This window comes from Molossus molossus, unplaced genomic scaffold (assembly GCF_014108415.1).
Source record: "Molossus molossus isolate mMolMol1 unplaced genomic scaffold, mMolMol1.p scaffold_m16_p_1, whole genome shotgun sequence".
NCBI lineage: Eukaryota > Metazoa > Chordata > Mammalia > Chiroptera > Molossidae > Molossus > Molossus molossus.
Window position 1 is genome coordinate 108982750 of NW_023425344.1, and position 15505 is coordinate 108998254.

Sequence of the window (15505 nt, forward strand, 5' to 3'; positions counted from 1 at the left end):
ATATCAATCCTTAGTTTTTGTCTTTAAATACTATATTTATTTTCTTGGTGAACATTAAAATCCATTGTTCTATTTCAACAAACAAACAAATATCTAAAACACTAAAAACGGTTCTTTGGTTAATTGTCACTTGTACACTATTAAATTTTGATGCTTCTTAAAGTAGAAAGTAAGTCCATCTATTATTTTCTTATCTATTTAATCAGGTCTTTGAGTATTCTTACCTTCATTGGAGCTTTTTAGTTTTCTTTCTGTAGGTCTTAAAGTTTATTGTTAAATGTAGTCTTGTTTATAAGATAATAATTGCTACTGTTTCAGAAGAGAACTCTTCTCCAAATATCTTCTTCAATTAATGTGCCTACTGGTAACAAGGAAACGTATCTAGTCTTGAATATTTATCTTCTATCCATCTGCCATGCTGAACCTTTTATCACTGTAATAGTGTCACAGTTAATTTGCTTGAATTTCCTGGCTGTGAATATCTGCAATAATATCTGTGTTTCTTCTTCTTCTTCTTCTTCACTATATTCTTATTCTTACTTCTTTTTCTTGTTCCTTTTGACTGAAATATCTCCAGCAAATATAATCATCCCTGTGCTAGCAGAACTTTCTTTTTAATTTGGCTTTGAGGGAAAATGCTTTCAGTTTCTTAAAATACATAGCGCATTTAAATTTTTGGAAGGGACAGACTATATATTTGACTTTTAAAATTTCTACTATGTCATTCAATCTGCTCAACCTTAAAATCTCTTTCTTAGGGCAATTTTAGTCATTTCTATTTTCCCACAAAATTGTCTCTTCCATGTGTTGGATTTGAAAAATATACCTACATGGCCTCTCAGGCTTACTATATAAAAGATATGTAAATGCCCTCCTCTTTAAATTCACTTTTTGAAATTTTTAACTGATTTTCATTTATGAATACCTCATGTTATTATGAAGATTTTTCTTAGTCCTTAGCAGTGAGTACTATGTTTGAGAAAATAGCAGAGGCCATGATCTTAAATGTTGATGATTTGTTCTGTATTCCACCTAGTAAAGAACTATTTTTGGTTGCTATGGAGATGATTTCCATAATGTTACAACAGAAACTGGCAAACACATTACTAATGCTTCCCACTTAGATATAACATTTTAAAAAATGTTCTTTAGTAAACAAAACAAGTATGAATTAATTATACATTTCAGCAACACAGAGTCCTGTTCAATTCCTAGCTCCGTCATGGTAGAGGATGCTTTTCTTAGTGAACATCTGTTTTCCTATTGCCCCTTAGAAGAAGGTTAGGTGATTTATTCAAAACCATGGACTTAGAAAGTATGGATGGAGTTCATACCTAAACCAGGTTTACCACTGTTAGGGTTATCCCCCTGTCCTACTTGTCCACTGCATGAGGAAAGGACTTTTAAGCATGAGGGTTCAGGGAAAGTTCTAGAAAGGAGATTCTATACAAGTTTCAGGTTAGTCAAGGTGAGAAAGTGTAAAAGGGGTAAGTGGAACAACACTTTTAGAAATAAAAGTGCACAGCTTGTTAAATAGCAGCAAACAGCTGGGTGCAATTAAAGCTTAGCTCTAGCTCAGCTGGTGTGGCTCAGTGGATCGAGCATGTCCCATGGACTGAGAGGTCCCTGTTGGACTTCAGGTCAGGGCACATGCCTGGGTTGCGGACTCGATCTCCAAGCTGGTTCATGTATCTCTCTCACATAGATGCTTCTACCTCTCTCACCCTTTCTCTCTCTTTCAAAAAAAAAAAAAAATCAAAAGCTCACCTCCAGAATTTCTTCAGATATTAGATTCAAATATGCTCATGGAATATTGCAATGACAGAGTCATGAGCCACCTACTCTAATTTCCAAAGAGGCAATATACTGTAATAGTTGATCACCGCTGGTATAGACCTTGGCTAAAAAACAGGTTTGATTCTGACTCCACAACTTCCTTGCTCTTTATCTCCAGGAAAATTACTTGATTTCACCTAAAGGTTTATGTGAAGGCCAAAGGCATGTCGGATATTTAACAGGTTCCTGACATGTAATTATTAGTAATAACAAACTTTTCAGATTTTTAACATTTGAGTCAAATAAATGAAAAGCTACAAAATACTTCTAGTGACTATAACATTTCTTCATTGTGTTAGGCAGCCCTGGCAACACCTGTCCTACATTTGGTCCAAGGGACACTCTGTAACTGCTCTACACTTCAGTTGTACTCTATTGTGGATATATCATAGTTTATTCAACTGCTGCCCTGCATGTGGGCATTTAGGCTGTTTCTAATATTTTGAAATTTTAAAAATGCTACAATGAGTAACTTTGTGGACATGTATTGTCATAGTGTTGGAGTTGTGCCAACAGTAACATTCTAAAAGTGAAATGGTTAGGTCAAAAATCAAATGAAGCCCAGTCGGTGTGGCTCAGTGGTTGAGCATTGACCTATATACCAAGAGGTTGCTGGTTCGATTCCCAGTCAGGGCAATGCCCAGGTTGTGGGCCAAATCCCCAGTGGAGGGCATGCAGGAGGTGGCCAATTGATGTTCTCTCTCATTTATGCTTCTATCTCTCTCTCCCTCTCCCTTCCTCTCTCTCTAAAAACAATAAAAAAATATTTTTAAATCATGCAGAATGAATATGATGTTAAAAATAAAATTAAATGAATACGTAGTTTTGTTAAATTCCATCAGAATTATATCAATTTGCACTTGCACCGTCAAATTGCCTGTTCCTTCACATTCTTGCAAATAGAATATGTTGCTCATTGGAGAGGTGACTTTAAGTATTAAGGATATTTGGCTTTGTTCTGAGATATATGAGCAATTTCTCTCAGACTATCATTTGTCTTTTGATATTACTTATGGTAGTTTTGTGCCAGGAAAAGATTCTTTTAATCACATTTTTATGTAGTTAAATTTCTTAGCATTGTCTTTTATTGCATTTGGACTTAAGTCATTGAAAAAAAAAAAGCATTTTTCATGCATCCAGATTATAGAGAAATTCACTGTATTTCTCTAGTATGTATATGTTTTTACTTTGAATTCTGATACACCTAAAGTTTATTTTTACATGTTTATGGTGTGAGGTATGGGTCTAATTTTATCTCTAACCCCCACCCCCCCCAAATAGCTATTTCCCCAACACTTCTTTTTAAAAAGTCCACTTTGCCAAGTGATTTGAGGTGCTGTCTTTATTATTTACTCAATTTTTTGTGTGCACTTGGATATATTTCTAGATTTTCTGTTCTATTCCACTAGTCTGAACCATCTGTATTGACTACTAAAGTGATGCCTTATATTATTCAGTTAATAAGGCCTTTATTCTATTTATACTAGTAAAGGCTACTCAGACCCCTTCATAGTTTGTTTGTTTTTTTTAGTATTTAACTAACTAGTTCAATATTTAGTTTTCCATATGAACTTTAAGATAAAATTGTTTACCACCAAAAAATGTTTGTGGGCATTTGTGGGGGATTCTGTTAAAATTTTAGATGAACCTAGGGTGAACTAAAATCCTTATGACGTTGAGTCAACTACCAGAAAAGGAATTATCTTCCTTTCTTTCTTCAGTTTTTTTCTTTATTGATTTTAGAGAAAGAGGAAGGGAGAAAGAGAGAGAGAGATAGAGCAATGAGAGAGAACATCGATTGGCCTCCAGCATGCCCCCCACTATGGATCTGGCTCACAACCTGGACATGTGCCCTGACCAGGAATCGAACCAGTGACCTTTTGGTGCATGGGTTGACACTCAACCACTGAGCTACACCAGATGGACAGAAATTATCTTTCTACTTGTTTCAGTCTTTTGGGATTGGTTTTTATTATATAGGTTTGCTTTTATTTTGTTACATATTTATCTTTTTGTTTTTATTGTGAATAGAATATCCTTTTCTAGTTTCTCTTCTCTTTTAGTTTGTGTATAGAATATTTCTGAATACTAATTTTATGTCCTCCAAACTTACTTACCAAATTGCTTTTAATTCTTGAGTTAATTTATGATAAATTCTCTAGAGTTTTCCAGGTATACTACCATGATAATTTAACTTCTTTACTAATTCTTATGCTGTTGTTGGCAGAAGCAGGGGGCAAATTGTATTGCCTACTATCTCCCACATGACAATATTAATTATCAATGAAAATAGTGGTCATAATAGAAATGCCTTTTGTGATTCACTATTAAGATGCTGAATTTAGAAATAAGAAATATATATTTTATCATATTAAGGATGTATTAAGGAGCTACCAATTCTTATTTTCCTTAGTGCTTTAAAAAATAATCAGGAACGAATATTAAATTCTGTCAAAGACATTTTTACAACTCTCAAGAAAATCATAAGTTTTTGTATTTCTTTGCATTCAGAAGTCTAATGCTAGACTAATACATTGTCCTTAATATTTGGCCCTTTTCCTTTGGAGCTATGAACATATTTTTGTTATTTTAAAGTCTAATATTTTTACTAGGCTATGTCTTGGAGTTGCTGGTTTTGCATCAAATTTCCTGGGTAACCATTGGCCCTTTTATTATGTAAATTCAGATCTTTTCATTTGTCAAAATGTTTTCTTGGATTATAGCTTTAGAGATTTAGTTTGTGTCCTATCATGTGGTCTATCTTTGAGAATGTCCCATGTGCACTTGAGAAGAATGTGTATTCTGTAGTTTTGGGGTGTAATTCTCTGTAGATATCTATTAAATCCATTTGGTCTAGTGCTTCATTTAGAGTCTCTGTTTCCTTGCTAATTTTTTGCCTAGAGGATCTATCCAGTGCTGTCAACGGGGTGTTGAAGTCCCCAGCTATGATTGTATTGTTGTCGATTTCTCCTTGGAAGTCCTCCAGAAGATTTTTAATATATTTTGGTGCTCCTATATTGGGTGCATATATGTTTATCAAGGTTATATCTTCCTGTTGGATAGATCCTTTCAATATTATGTAGTGGCCGTCTTTGTCTCTAGTTATGGTCTTCATTTTGAAATCTATTTTATCAGATATGAGAATTGCTACCCCAGCTTTTTTTTGCTTTCCATTTGCTTGGAAAATTTTTTTCCATCCCTTCACTTTCAACCGATGTGAGTCTTTTGTTGAGAGATGGGTCTCTTGTAAACAACATATAGATGAGTCATGCTTTCTTATCCAATCAGCTACTCTGTGTCTCTTTATGGGAGCATTCAGTCCATTTACGTTTAAGGTGATTATTGATATGTACTTATTTATTGCCATTTTTGTTTAGTGTGGTTCTATTTTTGTTCCCATTTCTACTGCTAATTACAGCAGTCTTTTTAACATTTCTTGCAGTGCTGGTTTGGTGCTAATGTATTCCCTTAGCTTTTTTTTGTCTGGGAAGCTCTTTATTTGATCTTCTATTTTGAATGATAGCCTTGCTGGGTAGAGTAGTCTTGGATTCAGATTCTTGTTTTTCATGACTTTGATTACTTCATGCCATTCCCTTCTGGCCTGTAGTGTTTCTTGTGAGAAGTCAGCTGAGAGCCTTATGGGGTTCCCTTTGTAGGTAACCTGTTGCTTATCTCTTGCTGCTTTTAGGATTCTCTCTTTGTCTTTAATTTGTGGCATTTTAATTACTATGTGTCTTGGTGTGGGCCTGTTTGGGTTCTTCTTACTTGGGACTCTCTGTGCTTCTTGAACTTGAATGCCTTCTTCCTTCACCAAATTAGGGAAGTTTTCTCTCACTATTTTTTTGAATATATTCTCTATCCCTTGCTCCTTTTCTTCTTCTTCGGGGACTCCTATGATGCGAATATTATTACGTTTCCAGTTGTCCCATAGTTCTCTTAAGCTGTCTTCCTGTTTTTTAATAGTTTTTTCCTTTTGTTTTTCTGATTGGTTGATTTTTTCTACCCTGTCTTCTAATTCGCTGATCCGGTCCTCAGCTTCCCCTACTCTGCTTTTTAAACCTTCCAATGTGTTTTTCATTTCGGATATGTCATTTTTTATCTCTTCTTGTTGGTTTTTAATTTCCATTTGGCTTATTTTCAGTGTCTCTATGTCCTTACTCATGCTGTTCAGCTTCCTCAAGATCATGGCTCTGAATTCTAGCTCTGTTAACATGCCTAATTGCTCCACATTGATCTCATCTTCGGTGGAGGTGGTTTGCTCTTTCATTTGGCTTCTGTTTCTGTGTTTCACCATTTTAGCTCTCACTCTGGGCTTTGGAGCCTGTCAAGTTCTCCCTGTGGGTGTTGGTGTTCTGCTGTTTGTGGCTCCCTCTCCTGTGTTTAGATGAGCGAGGGAGGACCCGCGTTGAACACCACTGTCAAGTCTTACTTTCCTGGTTAAAGTTGCCAGCCCAGGAAACGTACTGTTATCCTCTAGCTTTTTGCCTGGAAGCTAGCAGTCTAGGTTAATTGATGAGTTTTGGGTTGTCAGTTGATTGAAAAACTCCCTCTGGTGCTCAGCCAAGGGGCTTTCACGAGGGTGGGGCAGATGCTGGTCCTTAGTGAGCCTCAATTAGCACTTCAATGGCCCACAGGGTGGGGTTGGATCTCCGAGGGAGGGGCTGCTGCCTCTCTCAGAGCCCTGGGAAGAAGCAATGTGGCCACCGTCCTGAGTGGCTGCACTCAGCCAAAGCTCCGAGAGCCCTCCAAACCCCGAGTGTCCCGACACAGTTCCAGTCCAGTCTGCCCTCCCTCTGCCGGAGCCCAAGGTGAGTGGCTGTGGCTGTTTCAGCCTCTGTCCCGGCTGCGCTGTGGGGCCGCCTGGGAGTGTAACCCGCGGGCGCCGCTTACAGCTAAGGCCGCTGCCGAGCTGCCGACCGTGCGCTCCCAGCCCCGTCTCGCGCCTTCGCAAGCCTACCGGGATGGAGTCAGTGTCCCTCGTTGTATGGTCCTCGCAAGCTGCTTTTCTGTTGGTTTTTCCCGTCGATTTGTCTGTGTTATAGTTGTAATTCCAGTTTGGTTCTGGGAGACGGTCTGTGTAGCTCCGTTCACTCCGCCGCCATTTTTCGATGCCCTCGGATTATAGCTTTAAAAGATTAGTTCTATTTCTATTTTGTTTTCCTCTTTAGTGACTCCAGTTATATATGTGTTCTTTATCTTCTGTTTCAACTTTGACTCTTTTTACTTTCTCTCATTTTCATTCCCTTGGTTATTTTCTCATCTTTGTTCAAAATTTCTTAATACATTTAATTCAACTCTATTTTCCCTTGGGAGAATTGCAATTTTGTCTTTTTTTAAGTTTTTGTTTCACATCTTTCCTGTTTCGAATCACTTCTTATTTGATTCTCTACTGCTTTGTTGTATATTTGTATTTAGATTTTGAATTTGTCATTTAAGGGTTTTTGTTTCTTCAATATTTCTAAATACTTTTTGCGACAATTTTTAATTGAATTTGGAGTTAGGGCCTTTGAGTATTTTCTTTTTTGCTTCATGTTTATTTGTTTGTTTGGTGAGTGGAAGTAGAGTATTCATAAGTATTATTTTAATAATGGCTTTGTATAAAAGGAAATTGTGTTTATCTCTTCATTTCAAGCCGAGGGTAGGGGATTTGAGGTAGTTTACAAAATTTCTAGTTTGAAAGTACTCTCTTTGTCATTGTAGCAACCTTGAATTTCTTTAATGGATGAAAAAATATATTCTTTTAAAAATATTTTTTCTTTATTGATTTTAGAGAGAGAGAAAGGGAGAGAGAGAGAGATAGAAATGATAAAAGAAAACATCCACTGGCTACCTCCTACATGCCCGCCACTGGGGATGGCGTCCGTAACCTGGGCATGTGTCCTGACCAGGAATCAAACCGGTGACCTCTTGGTGCATGGGTCAATGTTCAACCACTGAGCCACACCCACCAGGCTATTTATTTTACTTTTTGGAAACTATTCTGTCCTACAAACTAGACAGCAATTGCTTTTCAGTATAATGAGCACATCACATGCTCACTCACTATGCTTCTTGCTGTCCACATAGAAAGTGCCCAGTAGTTCCTTGTGATGGGTAGTTTAGGTTATGGTGAGTTAATGTAGTCATACCTCAATACATTTAAGAACATAATTAAAAGTACTGATATGTTTCCTTGAAATTTCAGAACTTTCATTTGTATTCATTCATTCATTTTTCATTCAGCACATTACTTAAATAGCTATTATATTAGGTATTGGCCATGAAAGGTATAGAAAACATGACCTTTATTTTCTAGGATGATTGTCTTCAAAATTTTTGCCCACACATTCTCCAAAAGAATTTTTGAAAAACCCTGTAGTTATTTTAATATGAAGTAAAAATTAAAAATTTTATCATAACATTAAGCAATTGCAAAGGATATACTCTCCAGGCTTCTGCAAATAAAACTCTTGCACCTTTTAAATGTAGACATTGAAATATAAATACCATGGTGATTGAATACACATCTCCCAACAAAAAACATGTCAAGTAGTTTATCTTTAGAAACAGTCATTGTTCCTATTATTCCTCAAATTAATATTGTGATTTGTCCTTTCCAAAATATTTTTATCCTCACTTATTTTATACCTTTAAAGCCTTGGGTTATATTTTTCTACAATAAAATCATAACAATAATTTATTTTAAAATTTTCAATTACCATAACTGTCAAAAGTTACAAATAAAACTAGTAAAAGTAGGGCAAGACAAATTTTGAAAGTCACGAAGAATAAAATTTTATTGGAAATGCACTTCTTAGTAGGATAGAAGGGGCAGATTTTCATAAAACTTAAAAAAAAATTAAGAAATTTTTTAATAAAACTCTTATTTGTAAAATAACAAGATGCCGGAAGCATAGGGGAGCCCGGACGGAAGAATGAGCCCTTCTCTCTGGCTGGTCTGAGAAAGGATCCCAAAGGAAATGTCATTCATATGGAATCTAAAAGATTAAAAGACATTCTCTGGGAAAACAAGATAGACAAAGAAAACTCTAGGTAGAAGAAACAGTGTGTACAAAGCTTGGAAAAAGAGAAACTTGTTCCCTGTCTAGGCAACAGGTCTTTCTGGATATGACATATGTGTGGTGCCTATTAGATGTAGAAATAAAATCTGAATGAAATTTGGGGTCTTATTAGCAACTGAGTTTAAGAATGTAATGTTTAGTGGATATGTCTGGGCTGCTGATAAATTGTATTGAAAGTTTATAAATCAACCCAAGTTTAGGTGGGAACATGGAGTAGGTACGGGTAAGCAGAAAAGAGGATTTCGAACAATGAAGACTGGAGCACTCCGATATTTGAACAGCACGAGAACAAGAAGGAAACAGAAAAGGAGAATGAAAAACGTGGCCAGTGATATCCCAGAAACCAGGTAAAGAGAAAAAAGATATCCACCCTAATATACTGCTATTTTGAAAAGGTGAGAAATGAGAAATTACTTTTGTTGTTGTTGTTAATCCTCAACCAAGGCTATTTTTTCCATTGATTTTTAGGGAGAATGGAAGGGAGGGAGAGGGAGAGAAAGAGAAACATGGATGTGAGGCACATTGATTGGTTGCCTCCTGCCCGCACCCCCACCAGAGCTGGGAATTGAACCTGTAACCCAGGTATGCATTTTTGATGGGGAATCAAACCCATGACCCTTTGGTGTGTGGGCCAATGCGCTAACCATTGAACAAAACTGGCCAGGGCATGAGAAACTACCATTTTTATTGCCTGCCTTTTAATTCCAGGTTAAAGTGCCTTTCTAATACAAGGGCTTCCTAGAAATGGTATTTAAAAATTCCAACAGTTGTTTTTCCCTTTGTCATCACTCTGTATTTTTTATTTCTTGTTTTATTAGATGACAGTTGGATAAACTGGCTGAGCACGAACATCTGCTTTTATTAGGTTTTTCCTTTTAGTCAAATACCTGACTACAGTGTCAGTGTGTTTCATGGATATAAGGAAATAACACATACAATTGTGTATATATATATATTTTTTTTCATTTCATGCTGTTTCCTCTTTCTTTTAGCTTTGCTGACTTGATTTTCTTTTCGTTCTTGTAACCTCTTTTCTGCCATGTGTATTAACTTGAAATTTATATTTTATAGCTCAGTCTATTTTTTTCTAACAAACGTATTGATATATCGGACTAACATAATAATCAAGCCTCCTTAGCTGAGGATAACTTCCCTCTTCAGGCTTATGCTTTGCTTCTTCAGCCGTCGGACATGCCAAGCCTTTGGTGTTTCTCAAGTACCAGGAAAATGTGGTTCACCTAGTGAAATGTGGATAATGGGAAACTCCTAGGGACCCACGTGACTTTCTTACAAAGTCTCTCTTTCTGGGATTACTGGTAAAACCTGAAGGTCTTTTCTCAAGGTATCTTAGATCCCAGGAGGAAATCCAAAGGCTTTGGTGGTAGACTTCTCAGGAAACCAGCAAAATCTTGTGCTCACAATGACCTGGATGAGAGGTGAGCTTTGTTTGCTCTGCTGTCCTTACTTCACTTGGTGACAAAGACAATGGATTCCCGCACAGGAATGAGAGAGAAGGGCCTGACATAAAGCCAACACTTTCCACAGTGACCTTTAGTTACTCTAAAATTCTGCATTCTAACCCTGGCCAGGTGGCTCAGGTGGTTGGGGCATCATCCCATACACCAAAAAGTTGCATGTTCGATTCCCGGTCTGAGCATATACCGTGGTTTTGAGGCGACCGATCAATGTTCCTTTCTCACATTGATGTTTCCCTCTCCCGTGCTCTGTCTCTAAAAATCAACAAGCATATTCTCAGGTAAGGATTAAATTTTTAAAAAATTTTAAAACTCTGTATTCTAAAGCTGCCTTCATTTAACTTTAAGTCCAAAAATGAATACCTGTATGTGACAGATAAACTGGACACTAAATTTACTAGGGAATGAATCTGACACTGTGTGCAATTAGAAATAATTTACATGATTATTTGGCATTTCAGTAAGACATGATATGCTTAAAATAAGGAGTTGTGCAAGGATACATCAAAGGGTAGATGCCGCAAGATTATTTGCAAAAGCAAATATTTAAGAACTGAACAACCATTAGTAGGATAAATGGTGTTAAATACATGATGAAAAACCCATACATTAAATAATGTATACTACACAGCATTAAAAAAATGATAAAATAATACTGATGGCTACCATTCCTATAATACCTTATATGTGCTAGGCACTATGTAGTGTGTTTTATATATGTTATTCCATTTAAATTTCACAACTACATGATGAGGTAGGTGGAGTGATTTTCTCCATTTTATGGAAGAAAAAGCTGAAACACAGGCAGGTTAAGGACTTCCCCAAAACTACACAGCCAGTAAATGGTGGATATAGAGTCATATGTACCACTGTAGAAAATGGTATGATATTTCATAAAGGGAGAAAACCCCCAACCTGGGCAGTGTGGCTCAGTGGTTGAGTGGAGACCCATGCACCAAGAAGTTGCTGGTCTGATTCCCGATCCGGGCATGTGCCCAGGTTACGGGCCAGATCCCCAGTGGGGGGCATGCAGGAGGCAGCCCATCGATGTTCTCTCTCATTGATGTTTCTCTCTCTCTCTCTCTTTCTCCCCTCCTCCCTTCATCTCTCTCTAAACTCAATAAAAAAAAAAAAATGTTTTTTTAAAAGGGAGAGAGAGAAAAAGCCACAAGGTACAAAGTAGATGCCTGAAGTGTAATTCACATTTCTGTAAGGAACAAAGTATGCCTGTATGTGTGCCTATGCTTGTTGCAGAGAAACACATCTCTTAGCAAATATAGACCATACTACTAAAGAGTAGGAGTTGGATGTTGGACTTTCTACTTCTTTCTTGTCTGTTACATTATGGTATTTTTAAAAAATTTACTTCTATAAATATGTATTAACTGCAGCTCATAATTGTAAATACCGTATTACAACGTAAACAATTTTCAAAAGTTATTTTTCACACGTATGTTGTAGATAGCCCTAATTCCAAACATTTGTACATATTGATGGTAATTATAATTATTTGGGGTACTTGAAAAACACTATTTACTATCAAAATTCATATATTAAAATATTTGATCGATTTTCCTGTTAGTAAACTCCTTTCTACATTTTGTTGCATTGATTTCTTTTCTTTAGCCCATCCCCCTCTCAATCCTCCCTGTGCATCTTCTCCCCATACTAGAGTTTTCTTATTTGAGAGAAATAAGTTTCGGACATCACCCTTTGGATTTCAGTGTTTGAAGTTTAGTTAAGTACGTGAGGATGTTGCCAAGAGTGTAAAGCTCTCTGCCTGCTCAGCTGAGACTCGCTAGAATGGGAGAGTTCTTGTCTCGGGGTTAGAGAGCACAAGCATTCCAACTTCCTTCCTGTGATCAGGGGATGTAAATAACAGTAGGCACTCGGCTGCCACTCCATACACATCAGTGATGGCATCATTTTCAGTTTCTCTCAGAGGATTTTAGAAATTAATAGTATGCATCTCATCTTTCCATCATGTTAGAGTATGACAAATTAATTTCCATGAAAACTGAAACAGGGGAGAACATAATTTTGTTGAGATGTGAAATAAATTAGATAATGACTTTGAGAGATAAAACACTTTGAGAAACCCATTAATAATTCAGTTTTAACAATGTTAAAACAGTGTCTAAATATATGTCATCATAAAGCTTTTTGTTGTTGTTTTGATGCATAGAGTTTTTTGTTGTTTTTTTTCCCATGGGCAGAGAGCATTTCCTAAAATATGAGTATTGATCAGAGGGATATAGAGATTTAAGCAAGTATTAATTAGTATTTTCTAGATACTTCTGTATGTTTCCTATGACTTGAGTATCAACCTGCAATCAATTTGCTAATAAGCAAAGTAATATGTCCTTTGGTCTGCTAGATTAAAAAAATTATAGATGCAAATATAATGGAATATGCACCATTTCCTTTGGAATTTATGAAGTTTTGCACAATTCCCTAAAGGCTAAGAGGGAAAAAAATCAAGTAATCTTTGATATACAATATAAATAATTCCCAAAAGAAATCACAAGGCCTGTTTTTATTTATTTTTGCTTTAAAAAATAAACATGCAAATGTATTCCTTATCTGTACTTTAACTTTAGCTGTTCATAAACATCTACTGCATAAACCAGAAATAGGTCTTATTTATGCATTAATTTTATCCTTTGTTGTTAGAAAAAATATGATATTTGAAATAAAAAGGAGAAAGAAAAACACAGACACTAAATTAACCTAAAATAGGATGATATCCACATACAAATCTTTCAATAACCTGATATAAATATTTAAAAACTAGGAGTAATGAATATTTTTAAAACTATATACTCCATACAATATAAAATTCCGAATGACATAAAATCATGTTAAATTATTGATATTTTTCTAAAATGCACTTACATCTTCCTTTCTTTTATTCAGACAGATACATGTAAATAATGCCATTATCCACCATTTTTACCTTAATAACCACATATTCACTGATGCTTTAATAGAGGAACCTCAAGAAAAACAAGTAAACCACTGCAATAAATGTTAAAAAAAAATAGACAACGCTCCTTACCGACACATAGGACCATTTTTCTCCACCACACAGGTCCCAGCATTTCTGCAATAAGCTATTGGACACTCTAAAAAGAAGCATCACAGAAAGCCACAGTTAATTAGAAATATTATTAGGAAGAAGATGGTCATATCCCTGTTAGTTATTGCATTAAACCTAATCACCGAGAGTAAATTGCTTTCTAGTTGCTAAAAGTACAGGAATTCTCCTAGGCTGTTTTCCTGTGGTCTCCAACTTCCTCAGTACCCCTGACGCTCGGGATGTGTTCATTCTCTTCACAAGCCCGAGTGGTGGCCCAGAAGAGAAGACTTTCTTCTTCCCTGGATCAGGAAATGGGATTTGCTTTTCCAGGAGTACATTCCCCATCTCACCGACCTTACTCCCTAACTAACTAAGTACAATAGGGAGCAGAGTGCTGAAGAGTAAAGGGTTTTATTCCTCGCCCACCAGGGGCAGCTCAACTGAGTAGAACAGACGTAAGATTTCCTTCATAAACAAGAAATTAGCTGGCAGACTTAAAAGCATAAATAGATACAATCCTTTCTAGATTAACCATTTTATGATTATTTGTGTTGTGAAGTACCATGATGGTCTTCCTTAAATAAGAGTTTTGTTTTAGTAAAACACCAATAGAGGGTCTGATACTACAAAGTATCAAAATACACACAGATGCACTTTTTTTCCCCCCACGATCATTAATAATTACCTAGGTCGTAGTGAGTAGCACCTAGGCTGGGTTTACAGCAGAATGAATTCAGGGGAACCTAGATACATACTCTCTTGCATTGCATAATGGAGCTTTGGGGAATGAAGAGTGGTACTGGCCAGAACAAGAAGTGAATCCTGGTATTTTGGAGAACAGAAGATTTGTAGATGCTTTCTAATGAGTTCTTATAAGTCTCTGCCTTTGAGCCAGGTCCTTTACTCATAAAATGGAAAGGCACACTACACAGTGTTTTCATCTTTAATTTACTCAAAACAGTGTAGAGCAGAGGGCAGAAGGAATGGAGAAGGGGTGGATATGACTAGTGAGTAATGAAGAGACTAACTTTCTCTCCAGTAGAGAAGTAGATAATTCTACAGATGGGAACTAGGAATCTACGGGGTTGATTTCAGACTTCGCACAGGTTCCTGGGCCCTTTAGCCACATTGATATTTCACTGCCTGTAACCTCTTGCATTGGTTATTATGACCATGTATCTGGAGGTCAATACTACTCAGTACTGACTTTATAGAGGATCATTGTTGGAAGAATTCAAGTTCAATCCCACTGTGGTGTATCACTTTGGAAAAGCAGGAATAGCTATAAACTGGATGCGTGATCAACATAAAAGCAAAAGTAGCTTATCAGCTTAAATTGTAAATAATTTGTAACTAGGCATCTATCTTTGTTGTTGCTGTTGTTTCTCTGTGTGTACAGAGACTAAGGAAGTGAAGTGACAGCCATTACCAGGTGGATTGTTAGAAAGACTTAGAATCACGTGAGTCCTGGTTTTCCTTCCGTGACAGTAAGTTGTGTGACTTTGGGCTAGGTACTCTAGGGATAAGTTTCTTCATGTTTAAAGTGGGGATTATATCACTTTTCTTATAGGGCTGCCAGGAGAGTAAATAAAATGCATTTATAACATCTCTACACTAGTCAACGGTATGCATACATTTAAAAATAATTGTTCTCATCTATCCCTCTATTTGGAGGCATTCTTTGAAATTGCCATGAAATCGAATTTCCGTTACCGTTGCACTGTCCAACTTCTCATCTTCCTTTCCTTTTCCCCTTTTATCATGATCGCCAGCACCACGGCCATTCACTGCAGAGCTGCTCTGTGTCATCCTCTGTCCTGAGGGCTTTACCGCGTTACCTCATTTAATCCGCACAGCATTATGTGGTACATCCCATACTTATCCTTTCTTACGGAGCAGGAAACTGGTTACTAGGTAATGGTCACGTTAACAGCAAGGAAGCAGCAGATACTGAGCGAAAGTCTGGTCCTCTTACTCCAAAGCCCGTCAATTTAAAGGTGTCATATGATCTGCTATTCAGTTCAGAATTGCTAAAACCCCTTGTGATCCTTGAT

The 15505-nt window shown here is 36.7% G+C and overlaps 1 protein-coding gene across 1 annotated transcript in view; it reads right to left on the reverse strand.

Moving 5' to 3' along the window:
- MALRD1 (MAM and LDL receptor class A domain containing 1) overlaps window positions 1-15505 on the reverse strand; it is a 594562-nt gene that overhangs the window by 95894 nt on the left and 483163 nt on the right. The window contains 1 exon segment of the mRNA XM_036270540.1: window positions 13431-13497. Within this exon segment, the coding sequence (XP_036126433.1) occupies window positions 13431-13497 (67 nt within the window).